The sequence below is a fragment of the Pipistrellus kuhlii genome, unplaced genomic scaffold, assembly GCF_014108245.1.
Source record: "Pipistrellus kuhlii isolate mPipKuh1 unplaced genomic scaffold, mPipKuh1.p scaffold_m20_p_8, whole genome shotgun sequence".
Lineage (NCBI taxonomy): Eukaryota > Metazoa > Chordata > Mammalia > Chiroptera > Vespertilionidae > Pipistrellus > Pipistrellus kuhlii.
The window spans coordinates 18289376-18307960 of record NW_023425584.1 but is presented as its reverse complement, the minus strand read 5'-3'; the positions used below and the strand labels follow the sequence as shown (position 1 = coordinate 18307960).

Genomic DNA, 18585 nt, shown 5'->3' with positions numbered 1-18585 from the left:
GGGAAGGGAGGTCACTTGAAACCACAGAGGTGAGGGCTTTGCAGTAGTAACGTGAGCAGTGTTTTTATTCATTTATTCCCTTATTCAGCCAACAGGTATTTATTGAGGCCCAGCTACGGCGTGGGGGCAGAGACATAGCAGAGAAATGACGACCGAGATCCCTGCCCTGTGGGGGCTGCTTAGGATCAGACGAGGCAGACGGCTGCTAAAACAAATAACGATGGAATTACCACTCTGGTGGGAGTCTGGAGGAGAGGCGGAGGGTGCGGTGGCAGAGGAATGTGGCCTCTGAGGGCAGACAAGCCCTCCCTAGACCTGGAGACAGACCAGAAGGGGACAAACAGAAGGATGAGGGGAGGAAGGGGCCTAGGCAAGAGCAGCGGCCAGTGCAAAGGCCCTGGGGTGAGAGGTACCTGGGCACTGTCTGAGCATTGGAAGGAGGGCCAGTGTGGCTGAGGGGGGAAGCACCCTCAGAGGAGCGGGGATGGGGTGGTGTGTGTGTGTGTGTGAAGGAACAGGGGGCTGCACAAAGGGCCTTGAGGCCCATCCTAGGGAAGAGGAGCTGTTCCTTGTGCTGGTTTGGGAGGCGGGAGGCTGGTCCTGCCTCCTTTCTTTTCTTCTTTCCTTTGATGCCATCCTGACAGGGCTGCTGAGGGCCCCTCTGCACCCCAGCCTTCGCCGTGACTGACTCACTGTGGCGTGCGCGGCCTGCTCCTCCTCCCCATTGGTCTGGTTTGCACGTTAACGGCACCTGCTGCAGCCTGCCTTCCAGGAGGGTTTGCTCCTGGGCAGGAGGCTGCGGTCTGACTTTCTGTCACCTGTGTGGGCGCCTGTGGACCCAGGGGTTCAGCTTTTGGCAGAAGGAAGGCCTGTCCCTGGACCGACTCCCACAGCCTGTCCTATTCCACTCCGATTCAACCTCAAAGCCCTCCTAGGAGAAAACCCTCGGGGGAATCAGGAGGACTGTGTTCTGAGCCCAGCTCTGCTCTGTGCTCTTGGTACATCCCTTTTCCCCGCTGGGCCTCAGTTTCTCCATCTATTTTAAAGAGAAATACTCTAGTTTTTCTATGTGTAGGGCCCATGGATGCAGGACCACCCACCCAGAAGCCCCTTAGAAATGCAGACTGTCAGGCCCCACTCCAGACCTCCTGACTCAGAATCTGCAATTTAACCCCGGAGTAATTACCATGTGCATTAGGTCGGTCATTTCTAAACAGGAAAAAAAATAAAAAAAAAAATAAAAAAAAAAATAGCATCAAAAGCTTTGGAGTCTTCCCGTCTCTCCAAAGTTGTACTTATAAACCCACTCTGTATGTATTCACCACCTGACAAGGGAGCAGGAGGAGGTGGAGGGCCGGGTTGGAGGATTGGGCTTCTTTAGAATGGGAGTCCGGAGGGAAGGGAAGATAAAACCGCTCTGGTGGGAGAAGGGGGAGGGGGCTCCATCTCCTCAGGCCCCACCCTTGTCCCTTGAGAGCCCCTGACCACGAGCCTTGAAGAGCAGTTCAGCCTGACCTCCAGGGTCCCCTGTCTCACGGGTTTGGGAAGATGAGCTTGGAGGGAGGTCCAGAGCCTAGCGACCGCCTTCCCTGCTTGTCCCTGACTCGATGTCCTGCTCTCTGTGCCGTGGGATCCCTGAAAGGGTAGCCAGGGCTATTCTTAGCGGAACGAGTGGCCGCGGGAGAACATGCTGGTGCATTATTTATGCCTCTGAGTCACAGGATTACGTTCAGGGCTCCCCGGACACGGCCTCCCCCGTCACGGCCTTGGCAGGTGCGGGCGCTTCCCCGGAGCCACAGCCCCTCCCTTCCGGCCCCCACCGGCCCTGTGCAGTGCCTGCAGCCCCCACGCTGGGAAGTGGGTCACGAAATACAACGGTAAGCAGGACTAGCAGAGAGCGGCTTTGGCGATATCGTGTCTTCGTGCATCAGCACATTCTTATGGAGCATGTGTCACATGGGGTGGGGGTGGGAACACTGGTAAATGAGAGCGCACCCCTGCCTTCCAGGGGCTCGCTCCAGCCTGCGAGTTCGTGGTGTTCCATCGTCACAGAAGCATGGGTGCCGGGCCTGACACCCGCTGTGCTGGGTGCTTTGCACATGAGACCCGGTCCTCCCACTCATCCTGCGGGGTAGGAACTAGGAGGCCCGTTTACAGAAGAGGAAACCGAGGCTGGCACAGAAGGAGCGTTTCGGATCAAATGGCAGATGTGGAGGTGGGGCTTTGGGAACACCCTGCACTGCTCAGGGAGGAGGTCCTTAGGACTGGAAGGGCACTAACTGGGTGGGGTGGCCCTCGTTCTCTGAGAACCTTGAGTTGTTGAAGTCATGTGTGTGCAGATTTTTTGTAAACCTGGAGTGAAAGGTCAGGTTCACCCAGGGCAGGAAGTCAGAACCATATGGGATGAGGTGGTGAGGCCAGAGGGGGCACATCTCAGGGGGCCGAGCCAAAGACCTGCCTTCTGCAAGGCGCCTTGGGCCTGCTCTGCATCAGCCTTCTGGTCTGGCAAGTTCTGTAACTATTCCTGCTCTGCTTCCGCCTCTGACGGATGTGTCGATGCTATGAGACCATTAAAATGTCGTGCGTATTGAAGGGCTAGTATATAATCATGGCTATATTTATGTACAAAATCTATTTTCAAGTGCATTTTTTGTTAACGTTATGCACTTCCCTGTGTGTTGATTTGCTTACAAACACGTTTATAAAATCGTGGGCTCTAAAGCCCAGTGGTCCCCAACCTGACCACTTCAGAACTCTTCTGGGAGGCTGTGCACACGCGTATTCCGAGGTGCTGGGTCTGGAGCGGAGCCCAGGAATCTGCATTTGGGGCACACTCCCTGATGCGTTCTGCGGGGTTCTGATTCGGGCTGGATCGGGAGGCCTCATAACGAGTTGGAGACTTACATCCAGGCCTGCAGCTCCCAATGCAGCCCTTTCCTCCTGCTCTTCAGCTGCCCCGAGCATCCTACGATGAAGCCAGGGATGACGGCAATGAGCAGTGATGGTGGGAGCAGCTGGGAGCATTTACAGTGCTGAGCTAGGCATGTTACATGGCTTATCCGTTTCATTGCAGGCGTGTTAGAAAAGGGGACATTTTCCACAGCAACAGGGACATCTGAGCATGAGGCGCAGATAGTAACGCACCCCCGGAAAAGGGAACCGTGCCTGAGGCACAAACATGCTGGAGAATCGCATATGGAAACCACACCGTGGATCTCTCACCATCCTCCATAGCATGTGCCTTCCAGGCAGGGGTGGTCCGGTAACTCATTCACCTGGAGACAGGGCAGTCTGGCAGGAGGGGGCACCTGTGCCCTCCCACAAGGTGTGCACCTGCTGCGTGTGCATCCATGCCAGTCCACCGCCTGAGCACCCGTGTGTCTCCACGTGCACACCTGTGGGTGCTCAGTGCACACACATTCGTGTGGGGTTATGCTCTGCGTGTGCGTGCGTGTGTGTGTGTGTGTGTGTGTACACTCTGCTTCGTGTAGTGCAGGGGGGAAGCAAACAGCACCTCTGTGCGTGGGCATGTGTGCAGGGGAGCATGTGCTACCTCTAGCCAGCTCACGGCAGCATAGAGAAGCTACTGAGAATGCATGTGTGCTGCAGGTTGTGTGTGTGTGTGTGTGTGTGTGTGTGTATGTGTGTGTACAAATGGTAGCAATGCAGGTGATCCCTGAGGTCCCAAAGGGCAGAGGCAGAAGGGCCATTCGAGAATCTGTTTTCCTCACTCGTGTCCGACCTCCACATGACGTGCACCATCCTCACACCTGCCCGGTGAGCACCTGCCCCAGGACCTTAGCACCGGCTGTTCCCTCTGCCGGCTCTCCTCCCCCAGACGTGCACATGCTTCCTTCCCTCTCACCTTCTTCACTTCTTCCCTCAGATGTGACGTTGCAGTGATGTGTTGCACACCACGCCTCCATTTACCGCCAGTCCCTGCTCCATCTTTCTCTATAGCATTTACCACCTGATTGTGTGTCTAGTTGCTCAAATATTTATCTTGCTCCCCTAGTAGAGTGCAAGCAGGGATTGCCTGTCCCTCATCATGGCTGTGAGCAGTGCCCAGCTGGTGAGCGATTAGTAGTGGCCGATGACGGAGTCCGGGCACCCACCTATCTTACTGATTGTCTTTAGCTTGTCTAACGTTTGTTACTGAGAGATCCACTTTTACATCTCCCTGAGCAGCAATGTACCGTTCACAGGATCAGTGTGTTCATTATGCTCCTTTCCCAAAACACAAGTGAAATCTACATGACTAGTAAGGTTTTCGTGATCAGGGTACCACCTGTACCCTTCACTTTCACTAGCGGTGTGGAAGCACCCCACTCTAGGAATCACTGGTCCAGGCCAGTCCCTTCTTAGAATGCTCGAACAAACGAAGCCCAAAGGCTCAGGAATCAGTCCAGGGTCGCACCCAGGCTGTGGCAGGACGCACACTGGAGCCAACTCTCCTGACCTCCAGTCTGCTTTCCTTTTGCCGTTGGAGGGACGAGGGGCCGGCGGGGCCGGGTGAGTCAGCCTCTCCGCTGGCACAGACGTCTGCTGGAGGGGAGCCAGACATGCTGGTAATTAGTAAATGGCATGGGGGCATGGCAGGGTCAGCAGCCTCCGCACGCCCAGGGCCTCAGCGCCCTCCGGGCTGCAGGGCGGTGTGCCCGGGGATGGGAGCCGACCTTGGCCGCACCTTCCCTCCCAGGAGTCCTGGACCCGCACATAGCAGGAGGCAGAACCGGCATTCAAACCCTGTCCTCTCTGCCTCAGCATATTGGGTGGACAGTGATGCTGGGGTCACCTTGCAGAGAGGATTCTGGGGGGTGAAGGGATGAGGGTGAGGGTAGTTGTGCTGTGCCTGATTGGGCTGAGCAGGAAAGGGAGACCAGACCCAGAGAGGACTGGAGACGGACAGACAGACAGAGCCCTTCCCTGGTGTACAGAGCTATCCAGAGGTGGGTTGTGCAAAAGGCTGAAGTGACATCCCTCTCAGGAGTGCACAGTGCTGTACACTACAGAAATGTCTTCATTTAGTTTGCTCCGCAGTGGGTCTGACAAGCAGAGACCATCGTCCCTGTGTGCTGGCGAGGAAGCTGGGGCTCAGAGAGGGGAAGGGATTTACTAACGGCTGCACAGCATGCCTTGGGAACAGGCTGCACTCTGGTTGGATGTAGTGATTGAGAACTGGGGTGGGGGGCAGGCCCGATGCATGAACATGAGAGGGAGAAATGGAGTGGAAACTGCCAACCACTCACTGGGCAAATAGCCTTGGTGAACCCTCAGATCTTCCTGCGCCCCCGTTTTCTCACCTGTGCAGTGTCAGGTACTCCCCTTTTACAAACTGTGAGACCGAACAACGTGATACAGTAATGGCAGCGCTGAGACAAACAGCCTGAGCATAAGCAGCATTCTGAGTAATACAAGTGACATTTGCCTGGCGCCTGACAAGTGTGCCTACCAAGGCCACCTGCCATGGCCGAGGGGCGGATTCCCGGCGAGCTGAGACCCCAAGAGAGTGAGCACAGCCTGGAGGAGCCTCCAGGGTCGGAGCTGGTGGGGGAGGAAGTAGACAGGGGAGGGGGTTGCTGGTGAGGACACCTCCTGTGCAGAAGCAGCAGACACAGCCTCAGCCCAGGTCCGGTTCCCTCCACTGTTTACCCAGCGCTGGGCGCTGGGTGCTGCTGGGCACTGTGACTCCAGCCAGCGCGCCTGGGGCTGGGGCGTCATTGCCATTCCTCCTGCGTTCTTCTCCCGGGCTATTTATTTTTCTGCGAGGAAGGAATGTGGGGAATTTACCACAGGGCGCTGGCCTCCGCTCTTGGCTGCTGGGCGGCTCTTCCCTAAGAGGGAAGCAGCCGAGACAGACGGCTAAGGCTGCGGAGGTGGAAGCGGAGGCGGTGGAGGGTCCCAGCTGAATCAGTGGCCCTCGGCAGTGGGGAGGTTATGTAACACCCCCCCCCCCTCACCCCTCGGAGTCTTGGGGCAGCCAGCTCAGTGCTTCTGGCCTCTGGGCACGATGAGCCCTAAAGTCAGAGCTCCCAGGGAACTCTGCGCGGCCCAACCCGTTCACCCTCAGCCTCTGGAAACCCCCGGTGGGCTCCTCTGCAAGGTGCCCTTCTGTGCCCCTGGCCTTGGTTTGGGGGGTGGGAGGCTCAAGGAGATTGCCTTGAGCCTTCCAGCCTCTGCTGGGCCGCCGTTATTGGGAATGCTTCTACATCTCTATCTTTCAAGACAGAGGGCATATGCCACCCCCTCCAGGAAGACCTCCCAGGTTGCTTCATCCTAACTCCTCTCACTCTGAGGCTCTAGATTCTCCCAGCACTTAGTGGAATATTCTGCCTCTTTAGGTCTAACACGGTGGTTTAAGGTCTCATCTCCCTCTTCACCCCACAGACTTGTTACTCCCCCGGTCTCTCCGCTTTCCCCACGAGCCACCCTCTAGATCTCTGATGTGGACTCTAGACAATCTGGGATCCAGATGAATCTAGGATTCATCTCCCCGGATGAGTGGATTTGGGCGGTGAGAGTGCTCATCCTCCAGTCATTTATCTAGTCAACACTTGGCTATTAAGCCCTCGCGGGGGGACAGCCTCTGCCGAGCGCGGGGCGTTCATTGAAGATGGAGCCCAGCTGCCGCTTAGACCCCAGGGCCCGGAGCGGGAGCTGCATCTTTGTACAGAGCCCAGCGTGTGCCAGGCCCTGGGCTGGGGGCCGAGGCCCAGCGCTGCCCCTGGCAGAGGCAGGGTTTAAGCGAAAGCATCCCTTCCCCTACCGCCACCCTTGCCAGCTCACCGCCTCTTTTGTCTCCTGGCTTAAGAGTTTCCTCTGGAAGGGAGGTATGGCAGGGAGCGCCTGGGGCGGCTGGCTCAGCAGGGCTGGACTGGGAGGTGGGGGTGGAGGGGCCCAGGTTGGGCTCTGGGTGAACCAGCCCTTTCCAGTTTGCTGTGCACCTGGGGCTGGGCCTGCCTCTCTTTTTTTTCTTTTCTTTTTTTTTTAAATATTATTGATTTTTTACAGAGAGGAAGAGAGAGGGATAGAAAGTTAGAAACATCGATGAGAGAGAAACATCGATCAGCTGCCTCTTGCACACCCCCTACTGGGGATGTGCCCGCAACCAAGGTACATGCCCTTGACCGGAATCGAACCTGGGACCTTTCAGTCCGCAGACCGACGCTCTACCTACGGAGCCAAACCGGTTTCGGCTGGGCCTGCCTCTCTCTGCAGCACCATTTCCAAGTCCCTGAGAATCCAATTGTAGATTAACGTTTAGGCCGGAGGGGAAGGCAGGAGGGCCATGGTGGACCCCACAGCAGGGTCCTGGTGGGCCACGGGGAGCAGTGCGTGTGGCCCGTGGGGATAGCTGCCAGCCAAGGCCGCAGCCAACGTGGGAGCCACTGTCTTCAGTTCCCCCCAAACCCCTCACTGTCCGCAGAGAGGCGTCGGGAGCTGGGCACCGTCTCCTTCCCCTCAGCCTTGGTTTTGGGCTTTCTCAACCTGTTGTTTCTGCCACTGAGTCCTCCCGCTCTGAGGCCCATAGGCCAGGTTGAGCAGAAGAGCACTGGTCTAGGAATCGGAAAGGATTGACAAGGGCTTCCTGGAGGAAGTGGCAGTTGAGCTGGGCCTGGGGCAGTGCGTGAGGAGTGAGTGTGCTTCGCGGGCAGAGCTCTTCAGGAGGAGGTGTCCAGGCTTGGGATCAGTGAGGTCCCTCGCTGGCTGCAGCCGGGGGTGAGCTTGCTAATTATCCGGACCTCGTTTTCCTCCGCTGTCCAATGGCATAAGGGAGCTTCCCTTATGACCTGCTGTGAGGACTCGATGAGAGAAAATACAGGCTCGACCCTTAGCTTGGCAGCAGCTGGTGCTCCCTACGCATTGGCTGTCGTCATCCTCATCACTGGGAGCACCATGGAAGGTGGGGGGCAGGGAGGAACAGCGGCGACGCAGTGGGAGCTCCTGCAGTCTGTGGGGCAAAATTAGATTCAGACCCAAATCGCTGCAAAGCCAGACATTGGAAGGAGGCAGCCTGGCCTGGACCTGACCCTGGGCCAGCCTGGATTTGAATCCCTGGAGCAAGCTGCTGGCCGCCCTGAGCCGTTTCTCCTCTGGCTCAGGGATGGGGGCCTGGGACTCCATGGGTGGCTGGGAATGAAGTGAGGGCCTGGCGTGTGGTGAGCACACCCTGAAGGGCAGCTTTCCGTAAAATGAATAATGTGCGAAGCGATGAGGTAACTGAGAGCTGCCGATAAAGCTCTGGGGGGTCAGGGGGAGTTCTGGGGAGGCTGGTGGCATTTGGGATGGGTGGGAAGGCCGGGGATGGGGCGAGGAGGATGTGAGACAGAGAAGGGCTCCCCGGGGGAGGTGTCCATGCAAACCCCGCGGCAGAGGCAGGAACTCCCGGGGCGGGTGTGGGAGCCACACGCCATCGGACCGCTCTGGCCACTGCGAGGGCACCGGGAGCCAGGTACACGCTCCCAGGCAGCTCTGACGTCAGGGGCTCCGCATGCCACCGGGAGGGCTTGCTACTGGATCCTCCGCGTCCTGGGGAGGCAGGAGAGAGACGGGAGGGGAGCCGGGCGGGGGACGATGAATCTGGCCGCGTGGAGTGGGTAGATTGACGGGGGAAGAGACTGGGGGTGGAGGGGCCGTATAAAAGGCTGTTGCAAAATCGGTTTTCCTGATAAAGAGCGGGCTGAGTCATGTGTGGAGGAGAGGAGCACATCCAGCTCCTCCGCGCTGCTGGCGATGTGGGATTCTCTCCCCGGCAGCGAGGCCATTGGCTGCCGTTCCCAGAGGCTGTGAGAGCCAAGGCCGGCTCCGCACCGGAGGGGAACGGGGCGGCAGGGAAGACCCGGCCACAGTGAGTACGAGGAGCTCTCGGAGGGGCCTTCGTGGTTTGGGGCGTGTGGGGTAGGGCCTAGGGCACCCCTCTCTGGTCTCAGTTCCCCTCTGGGCACCCCTCTGGGAGAGGCCAGGCTGGAGCTGGGTCTGGGGCTCCCCACCCTTGTTCTAGGCCTGTCTTCTGTCCTGGCAGTCCCTCACACCATAGCATGAACTGTCCTCCCCCTGAGCGGTCTGGCCGGCTGCCGGGACCGTCAGGTTGCACTCACCAGGGCTTTGGCAGGGACGGGGAACTCTCCAGAGGATGACAGCTGTGTCATTTCCTCCTTTCAGCGGGGAGGATGTGGGGCAGGGGCTGGCAAGGTGGCCAGACCATTACTCAGCCCGGTTCATCTTCCTGCCCCCAGAGGTTGTGCAGCGGCCAGCCATTGGTCCCTTCCTGACTCTGGCAGGGGGGCCGTTTACCCGGCCTGTTTACCTGTCCCCTTGCCAAGCCTCCCGGGCAGCCAGAGTGGGCTGCCTTCAGCCAGTCTCTGTTCCCACCTCCTGCCCCCGTCCCACCGGGGAGGATACTCCCATGGACGGCAGCATGTGAAGACACATTTCCTTGAATTCTCTCCCTGTCCTGACCTTATGCTCTCGCCTCCCTTCCCCTGCCCCACCTCCCTCCTGCGGGTCCTTTGTGCAGACGGGCCTGACAGTGGACAGAGCAGGCTGCTGTCTGCAGAGATGCTGAGGGGAGGAGGGCATTGCCCTGCCTGAACACAGCTAGAACTCAGGACTCGGACCCCAACACACATCCTTCCCAACCTCGTCTCTCACGTCCCAGCAATCATTTCTGCCTCAGCTCTTCTCCCCAGAGGAATAAGGGGGAGAAAGCCAGAGTCGTTCCTGGCAGCTGACCATGCAGGGGAGAGGGCACTGCCAGGGCACTGCTGGTGAGATGAGGAAACGGGGTTTGAGGGCCTGGAGCCTCTACCCGCTCCTCCCCCTGCAGTCGGGGTCTGGAAGGCAGAGTGGTTAAGAAATGAGACTCAGCAGCCTGACTCTGAGTTCTGAATCCCAGCTCTACTCCTTACAAGCTGTCTGACCCTGGGCAGGTCTCTCTGACCTCTGATTTCATCTGCAAACTGGGAAGAATAACAGTCTTCTCTCTGGGGGACTGTGGGAAAGACTGAAAAGAGGAGTACAAAGGGCATAGCACAGCACCTGGGCTGTAGGAAGGGCTCAGTAATGACAGCCCCATTGCATCCTCATTCTCATGTCCACCTCAGGGCTTCCTGTCCGCCTCCCCAACTTGGGGTTTGAACCCTGGTGGATCCTGGTCCTTGCCCCCTGCTTTCCTCCGGCAGCCCCTCCTTGCACCTGCCCTTACCTCGTCCTCTCCTAAGGCCCGTCCTCAGAGCTCCTGCTCCATTGTCCAGGTGGGCCTTTCAGGGGCCAGCGCCCAGCCTGGCCGTGCAGAGCACAGAGGAGAGGAGAGGGCGCTGTTGTGACTCGCACAGGTGCAGGCCGGATCAGGCAGGTAGGGGGCTCAGTGAAGCGCCCATTCCTGCCCGTCTGACACCAGGGAGTGCAGGCTTGGGCCCAATGGCTGGGCACTGCCGGGGGTGGCCATTCCCCGGTCTGAGGAATTCTGGATGGAGCTGCCTCCCTCGTGCCCTGCCCTGGGGACTCTGGGTGCCGGGAGCTGGCCTGGCCCCTGCTTTCAGCTTTGTTTATGCAGGGTGGCAAAACTCATCTGGATTGCTAGCTGGGTCTGGTGCAAGCCTTCTGCTACATTCCTTTTCCATGGAGTCACTGTGGGCTGGGGTGGAAGGCACGGGAGCTCGTCAGAGGCTGGGCTTTCTCGGCCCCTGGCCTTGTCTGCCATGCTCCTCTTGTCCCGAGACAACAGCGGGGAAGGTGGGGGGGCCTCTTCGTCTCCCTGGGGTCAGCCCAGGTCCTGGCCCACCGCCTGCTCTGCAGCCCTCCCCTCTCTAAGCCGTCCAGGCCAGCTTATCCCACCGAGGGCCTTCCTGCCCCACCAGCTGAGGACTTTCTAAATCCATGGCCTTTGGAGCAGCCTGGGGACAGGACTGAAGCAGGGAAGTGGGAGGGGCGAGTGCAGGGTCGATTGGAGCCCCTGTTGTTCAAATTGAAACGCTTTCTGAGCCTCGCCCTGAGGGAACCTGCCAGCCAGAAGGGCTGGTGCTGTCGGGAGTCACGCAGAGCCAGCTCCCCTCCTTTCCGGCTCCCCTCGCTGAACCTCGTTTTCTCATCACTGAAGAGTGGGTGACAATAGTTGGTGCCTCATAGGGTTGTCGTGGGAGTGAAATAGGTCAGCCCGTGTAAAGCACACGTGTAGGCCCACAGGAAGAGCCAGTGTTAGTGACGGTGGCTGCCATTGTGTCCTAAGAAGCGTGGGTGGGACTGGGCACGTTGACCGGACCGTGCCTCATGGGACGTGCTCTGTCTGGGAACCTCTGCAGGGCTGGAGGGACGAAGCGTTGTCTCTGGGCGGCGTTCGGGGGCAGAAGGTAATGTGAGGAGCAGCTTTCCAGCTGAGGAGTGTCCGTAGGTGGAAGGCACCTCTTCAGGGTAGTGAGCTCCATGTCGACTGAGTGTGTAAAGAGAGGTGTGCACCCTCAGGGGCATGGCTTTAGGGAAGCAGGAACTGGACCCAGTGACAGCCATCTCTCTGAGACTCTGTAATCTGGGGCAATAATCCCTGCCCCCTGCCCCGAGAATGCTGGAATCCCCTGCTGTGTGGCCTTAGGCCGCCGCCTCTCTCAGGACCCTGGTCTGTGGAGTAACTTTCCTTTGCTAGAACCGCCTCTGACCCCTCCAGGGAGAAGAGTGGGTCCCCGATTCCATGTCATCCAGGGTAGTCCGAGGCCTCCCCCCACGCACCCGGGCTTCATCCCCTTCTCAGTGAGGAACTGGCTCCGAGAGGTGCAGTGACTTGCCTAGGTCACACAGCTAGCACGTGGCAGAGCCTGGATCTGGGCACGAGGCCTGGTTTCTAAGCAGAGCAGAGGAGGTGGGCGCTGCATGAGCCGAGCAACCTCTCAGGGCCCTCCTAACCTCCCCCAGGTGGGCGCAGGCGTGTGTGTGGGGGGGTGTCTGTTGGGGTGATGCTGGTGGTGGGGGACCACATCCTGATGGGAAGAGGAAAGCAGGTTGGGGCCGGACAGCCTGTGGCTGCTGGGCCTGGTCCCAGTGAAACTGCTGTCTGCAGCCACTGCTGTGTGTGGCGTCCCTGCTGGGGGCTCTCCCTGCACCCCTCTCTGGACCTGTTTCCTCATCTGTTAAAATGGGGGTGGGGTGAAACTGCCCCTCTGGAAGGGCCCTTCGAGCTCTGAGAGTCCCTGAGTTCTGGGCTTCGCTGGCAGGATACCTAGAAACAGTCCCGGGACACTCACTCAGCATGTCACGGCCAGCACTAATGAGGGCAAGGGAGAGGAAGGGCCAGGTCACATTCCTCCAGAACTAATTAGCTCCCACAGTGGGGGTGGGTGGGGAGGAATTTTCTCAGCCACTGAGTGAGCTGCTAATCCTGCCTGTCCCCTCCACCTGTCCATCGGCCCGTTTGTTCGTGCACCCATTTCTTTAGTCATTGTTCAAGAGCATAAATTGAGCACCGACTGTGTGCCAGGTGGGCAGTGGGGATATACAGAGAAAGGGTTGCAGATTAATAGGGGTCTGACTACAGCCTGCCCCCTGACCTCAGGCCCTGGACTCTAGCTCCAGATTGAACCTGAGCCCTTTTGACTGTGCTCCCCCAATGTCCCAAGGGGACTTTTTGAAATAAGCATGGGCTATGGACCCAAAGGGACCTGTTCTGACTCCAGCTCTGCCACCCTTTGCTGTGACTTTGGGCGAGTTATTTAAAAGTCTCCAGACCTCACTTTCTGCTTCTGTAGAACAGGGGCCAGGAATGCTTGTCCCCTGGTGTTCCTGTGAGGATAACATGAAGCAATGCAATGTTCCAGTCGAGTTGCTGCTGAAATTAGCCCCGTTTATTACTTTTATATTACAGTATGAGAATTTAAAAATAATTGTTTACACGAAAGTGGGAGGAAACCGTGCAAGGACATAGAAGAAACCAATGACAGTTGTTACCTGACTTGTGATGGGGCGCTCGGGGTGGAGGGACGCTTTTCACTGTGTGCTTTTTGTCTCTGAACACTGTGTACTTTTTTATGTTTTAAATTTTTTTTGGATCATGTGAATGCATTGCCTGTTCTAAAAGGAGAAGTGTTAGTGTTCATGCTAATGACTATGCTATGGGCTTGGCAGTGTAAAGGCCCTAAGAAAGGCACAAGAGCGTGTCCCGGGCTCATTGTGCATTCAGTCGTGCTTGCTGAGCGCCCAGGCTCTGTGCTAGGGGCAGGGTTAGAAAGCTGAGCCAGCCAAGCAAGGTCACTGTCACCTTAGAGTTTAGTGGAAGGGGATAAGGGGGAGGCAGACAGTAAACAAGGAAACAGATAAAGAAGATAATTGTGAATTGTGGTGAATGCCATGAAGAAAATAAAAAAGAGATGGGATAGAAAAGGAGAGGGCTGGTTACAGGAAAAGACCCCTCCAGAGAGGTGACAATAAGTCCTGAATAGTAAGAAGAAGCCCACCTGGAATGCTGCCTGGGAGAAGATCATTCCAAGCAGAGGGAACAGCAAGTGCAAAGGCCCTGGGGCAGGAACAAACTTGGCATTTTCAGCAAATAGAAAACCAGCAGGGCACAGCCTAGTGAGAGAGAGGAAGGAGTCAGGCTACAGAGGGGCCAGGACTGCTAGCGTGAAGCGTTCTCCTGAGTGTGCCTGAGAACTGGATCAGCAACCCGCGGGCTCCAACTGAGGGGCTGGCTGATTCTGATATGGTCCTCAGGGAGGTTTACACAGCTGGTGGCGTGTGAGTTGGGCCGTGATGGCTGGGCCAGGGATCTTTATGAGGCGAGAAACAGGGAGTAAAGATCAAAATGCCAGAGGAAGAGGTCATCTGTGGGAGGGGGTCACGGTGACTGTCTGTTCGTCTGTCCATTGTGCACCCTGTGGCTTTGCATTCCCGTTTGCTAACCCGGCCTCCTTCCCTCCCCGCAGCGCTGGGCCGGAGCACGAGCCTCACCGAGAAGGACCTGAAAGAGGCCAAGGCGCGGAGCCAGCAGATCGCAGCCCAGCTGACCACCCCTCCCAGCTCCAACTCCCGAGGTGTCCAGCTCTTCAACAGGCGCCGGCAGAGGGTGAACGAGTTCACCTTGGAGAGCCACGGCCGGCGGGCACAGAAGCCCAGCCAGGAGTCCCCGAGAGCGCCCTCCTGCAGCCCCACAGGCCATGCCCCAGGGCTCAGCGTGAGTCCCGCCTCGCCTCCCGAGCCAGGCCCTCCGAGGAGCCCCCCCGGCCACAGCCCGGACCCAGCGGTCTCCAGTCACAGCATGGAGGGGTGCTCAGAGGAAGCCAGCCTGCTGCGGCACCTGGAGAAGGTGGCCAGTGAGGAGGAAGAGGTGCCCCTGGTGGTCTATTTAAAGGAGAACGCAGCCTTGCTGACGGCCAATGGGCTCCATCTGTCCCAGAACCGGGAGACCCAGAAGAGTCCACCCACCCCGCCTCCAGCTGAGGTCCACAGCCCAGCTCCAGATGTCAACCAAAACCTGGCCTCCCCCAGTGCCGCACTCATCACACCAGCTTCTAACGAGAGCCACAACCCGCCAGCCACAGACGTCAACCAGAACCCGGCGGCGGCCGGCACCCCTCAGAGCCTGCCCTTCTCTAGCCGTCAGCACAATTCCTCGGAGGCTCAGCTCCCAGCGCCCGGCACAGTGCCAGACTCTACACCCAGCACCCAGGGCGCCGGCGGGCAACCCCGGGAGCAGGTGAGACCCAGCACACTCCTAACCGACAAGGTGTCAGCGCCATCGGCCGCCAGCGGCACCTTCCCCAGAGAAGCGGCTCCCAGCTCCGGGTCCCCGGGCCCAGGCTTCATGTCCAGCTCCCTGCTCGTCGATGTCCAGCCCGGCGCCCCAGCGGTGTCAGCAGGACAGGAGACACCGGGGCGGGCGGCGGCCACCACCCCCACCACGCCCACCAAGATGTACAGTGAGGTCCACCTCACGCTGGCCAAGCCCGCGTCCGTGGTCAACAGGACGGCCAGGCCCTTTGGGAGCCAGGCACCAGGAGGCACTGGCCCGATGGAGCGGAGCCCCATGGTAGAGAGAAGACATCTCGGGGGGAAGGCCCCGGCTTCCCAGCCCCCCAGCATGGCCGACAGGAGCCCTCGGCCGCAGAGACACGCCATGTCCCACAGCCCCATGGTGGAGAGGCGGCCCGTGGCACAGCGCAGCCCCGCCCTGGAGAGGCGCCCCGTGGGGAACTTCACCCCACCCCCCACGTACGCCGAGACCTTGTCCACGGCTCCCCAGGCTTCCCGGGTGAGGTCTCCCCCCTCTTACTCCGCCTTGTACCCCAGCTCTGACTCCAAGCCTTCCCACGTGAAAGGCCAGGCCGTTCCCGCCGGCAAGACAGGGATTCTGGAGGAGTCCATGGCCCGGAGGAGCAGCCGGAAATCCATGTTCACCTTCGTGGAGAAGCCCAAGGTGACGCCAAACCCAGACCTGCTGGATCTGGTGCAGACAGCCGACGAGAAGCGGAGGCAGAGAGACCAGGGGGAGGCCGGTGGGGAGGAGGAGCCCTTCGCGCTGGGGGCCGAGGCCTCCAACTTCCAGCAGGAGCCGGCGGCGCCCAGAGACAGGGACAGCCCCACCGCGGCCGAGAACGCCGTCCCCGAGTGGGCCTCCTGCCTCAAGTCCCCGCGCATACAGGCCAAGCCGAAGCCCAAACCCAACCAGAACCTGTCCGAGGCCTCGGGGAAAGGGGCAGAGCTCTACGCCCGCCGCCAGTCCCGCATGGAGAAGTATGTCATCGAGTCCTCGGGCCACGCCGAGCTGGCCCGCTGCCCTTCGCCCACCATGTCCCTGCCCTCGTCCTGGAAGTACTCCCCTGGCAGCCTCCGCGTGGCCTCCCGAAGCCCGGCTCGGACCCCGCCCGCCTCCCTCTACCACGGCTACCTGCCTGAGAACGGGGTCCTGCGCCCGGAGCCCACCAAGCAGCCGCCCTACCAGCTGCGGCCCTCGCTCTTTGTCCTCTCCCCCATCAAGGAGCCAACCAAGGCCTCGCCGAGAGCCGCCTCACCCGCCAAGCCCAGCTCTCTGGACCTGGCGCCCAGCCTGCCCAAGGCGACCGTCCCGCGGTCACCAGCCCTGCCCCGGCCCTCCCGCTCCTCGCCAGGCCTCTACACAGCCTCGGGCCAGGACGGCCTGCAGCCCACTGCCGTGAGCCCCACCTACAGCAGCGACATCTCCCCCGTGTCTCCCTCCAGAGCCTGGTCTCCCCGCGCCAAGCAAGCCCCCAGGCCCTCCTTCAACACCCGGAATGTCGGGATCGAGGCTCAGGTGTGGAAGCCTTCCTTCTGCTTCAAGTAACGGACCCACAGGGATCCCACTGCCTGGCGGGGCCCCACCTCTGAGGGCAGGATGGAAAGCAGTGTGGCAGGAAATGGCACAGGGCTGAGAGTCAGGAGTACGGGGACTCGGGGCTCAAGGGCTGATGCTGCTACGGCCAGCTTTGTGACTGACGCTGGGCAAGTCCCTCCCCTCTCTGAGCTGCAGCTGCCAGTTCCCTGCTCGGAGGGTGGTTGGACTCCATGTCAGAGGGATAGAAGGCCTGCTGACGGGCGGGAGGAGGGTCGTGGAGGCAGGCGCCAATGAGGCTGGGGCTTCCTCTGGCCTCTGTGAGCTATTGGGAATGGCCCGGAAGGGGACTTCACACGGGCTTCTGGAGCAAACACCCTGCCAGAGCCTGTGGGACAGCGGGGCCACCCTCATGTGGCCCAGCTCCTGGCACCTTTCTACCTGTTGCTGGATTCTTACTCCACGGGTCTGTCTCTTCCGCCTCTGCCTTCCGGACACCGTTTCCTCTCCGCTGCTTCAGAGAGCTTTGCCTCGGCCTCCGCATTCTCTCCTGCTGGATGAAGACTTAGCCCACTGCTGTCTGATGCTTTTCTCCTGCCCTCTGTCAGCTGCCTCCACGCCTTCTCCAAACACCTGGCTCCACTTAAGGGACAGCTAAAGCAGCTCATCCCAGACCTCCACCCTGGTTCCACCTGGCTTGCCCTCACTGCTCTGGGGTAGGGGAGGTCCCAGGGAACCCCTGAGAGACAGAGAGCCCTGTAGAAGGCTGTGCAGCGAGGAGAGTCCCCTGGCAATGCATCCGATGGCTGTTTTGGCTGCAACCTCAGCCAAGATGTGCCTGACTGAAAGCAGCCATCTCCATTCAGTGGGAGAGAGGCAGGAGAGGAGGGTCTGGTCCATCTCAGCCTCTCATTTGCTGAGTGACTTCTGCCAAGTCACTTTCCCGCCCTGGGCCTCAGTTTTCTCAGTTACACAATGAAGGCTCCACCAGGTGTGTCAGTCTGTGCGGGCTGAGAGACAGGCTGGTGCTTTGGGAGAAAGGCCTTGAAGTGATGACAGTGCCCTGGGAGGAGAGGGAAGGAGATGGGCAGTTGCTGTAGGACAGATGGAGATGAGATGTTTGCAAGGTGGTTCTGGGGAGGGCGTGGCTGGAATGAGCTGCTGGAGGAGCCAAGAGATCAGAAGCCTAGACTGGAATGGCTCAGGGGCAGGATTGCTAGGGCAGTGGGAGCGGGGCAAGGGCTGGGGCGGGAGCACTCAGCTCAGGGAGATGGGACGGAGGAGACTTTTAGGATCTGAGGAAAAGGCTGGGACGTAAGAGTTGACTCCATGTGTACCTTTGGGTCTCAGTTTCCCCGCAGTAGTATGAGCACTTTACCACCTCTGAAAGCTTTATGTGCTGCAGCCCCCCAACACCAGGCTTTGTGGGGGGTGAGAGAATACAGAGGCAAGAGGCAGAATTCAGATGGAAGATTCCCAAGGCTGGGGCCCGAGCACCACCCACTGACTCTTTTCCAGCCCTATTTCTGGGCTCCCCGTGGGGAGAGGGGTGGTGGAGGCGGTGCTCATGCTGGGCTGAGCCTGCCGTTTTCCTGAGCTCCGGGCTCATCTCCATGGGAACGGGTGCCTTCCCAGTGAGTTCATTCTGCCCAGAATGCAGGGGCATGCATGGGGAGCCTTGAGTGAGCTCAGCAGCTCCATGCAGCCCCCTCTCAGGACAGAGTGAGGCGCCTGCCCTAGACCCACTCCCTTGACCCTGGAAGAGCCCGCCCTCCATCCTGCAGCGCCTGCGGCCAGGCTGGCCAAGCTCTTACCCACTTTGTCTTCTCTCCTGTTCTCAATACACTCTGCCTCAACTCTGTCTTGCTTCCTTTCTTCCGTGCTCACCGGCTGGTGGTCAGGGTTGTCTCTCTCCTCCCTGATTCCGACCTGGGAAGTGGGATGGGACTGTTTGGTTATGTGTGAACGTGTGGAGTGTCTCCTGTGCTTCCTGCATCAGCTGTGTGTCTGGATCAGCCATGGGCACACACAGATGTGTGCTGGCTTGGAAGCAAGGTGCCCTCTCTCTTCCCCAGATGTCAGAACCCAATGGACAACACGTTCCCCTGTTTTCTCCTTCCTCAGAGTTTGGCTAAAAAGACTGTAGAACCTGGAGAAAATCCACAACCTCTTACAGTTCAGGTTGGTTTGAGCTCTTTAAAAGTGGAATTGAAATGCATTTTCCTGTTCCCTCAGGTCTCCTTCTCCTCTCCCTACAATGTAAATCTGGCCATTTCCCACACTCACCACCACCTGCCTCCAGATAACACTGAATC

The 18585-nt window shown here is 59.1% G+C and overlaps 1 protein-coding gene and 1 long non-coding RNA gene across 7 annotated transcripts in view; one reads left to right on the top strand and one right to left on the bottom strand.

The window, feature by feature from the left end:
• The window catches only part of SYNPO (synaptopodin), a 35871-nt gene that overhangs the window by 11926 nt on the left and 5360 nt on the right, over positions 1-18585 (top strand). For 2 of the 6 annotated variants that reach the window (XM_036424645.2, XM_045576836.1), the window contains exon 2: positions 13908-16252. In XM_036424645.2, coding sequence (XP_036280538.1) covers positions 13908-16252 — 2345 coding nt within the window. The other 4 variants (XM_045576834.1, XM_045576835.1, XR_006740726.1 and 1 more) reach the window with 4 other exon arrangements.
• On the bottom strand, positions 1903-11713 carry LOC118711511. Its single transcript, XR_004985725.2, has 2 exons — positions 9909-11713; positions 1903-2965 (listed from the first exon to the last, which is right to left on the bottom strand). It is a non-coding gene; the product is annotated as an uncharacterized LOC118711511 (long non-coding RNA).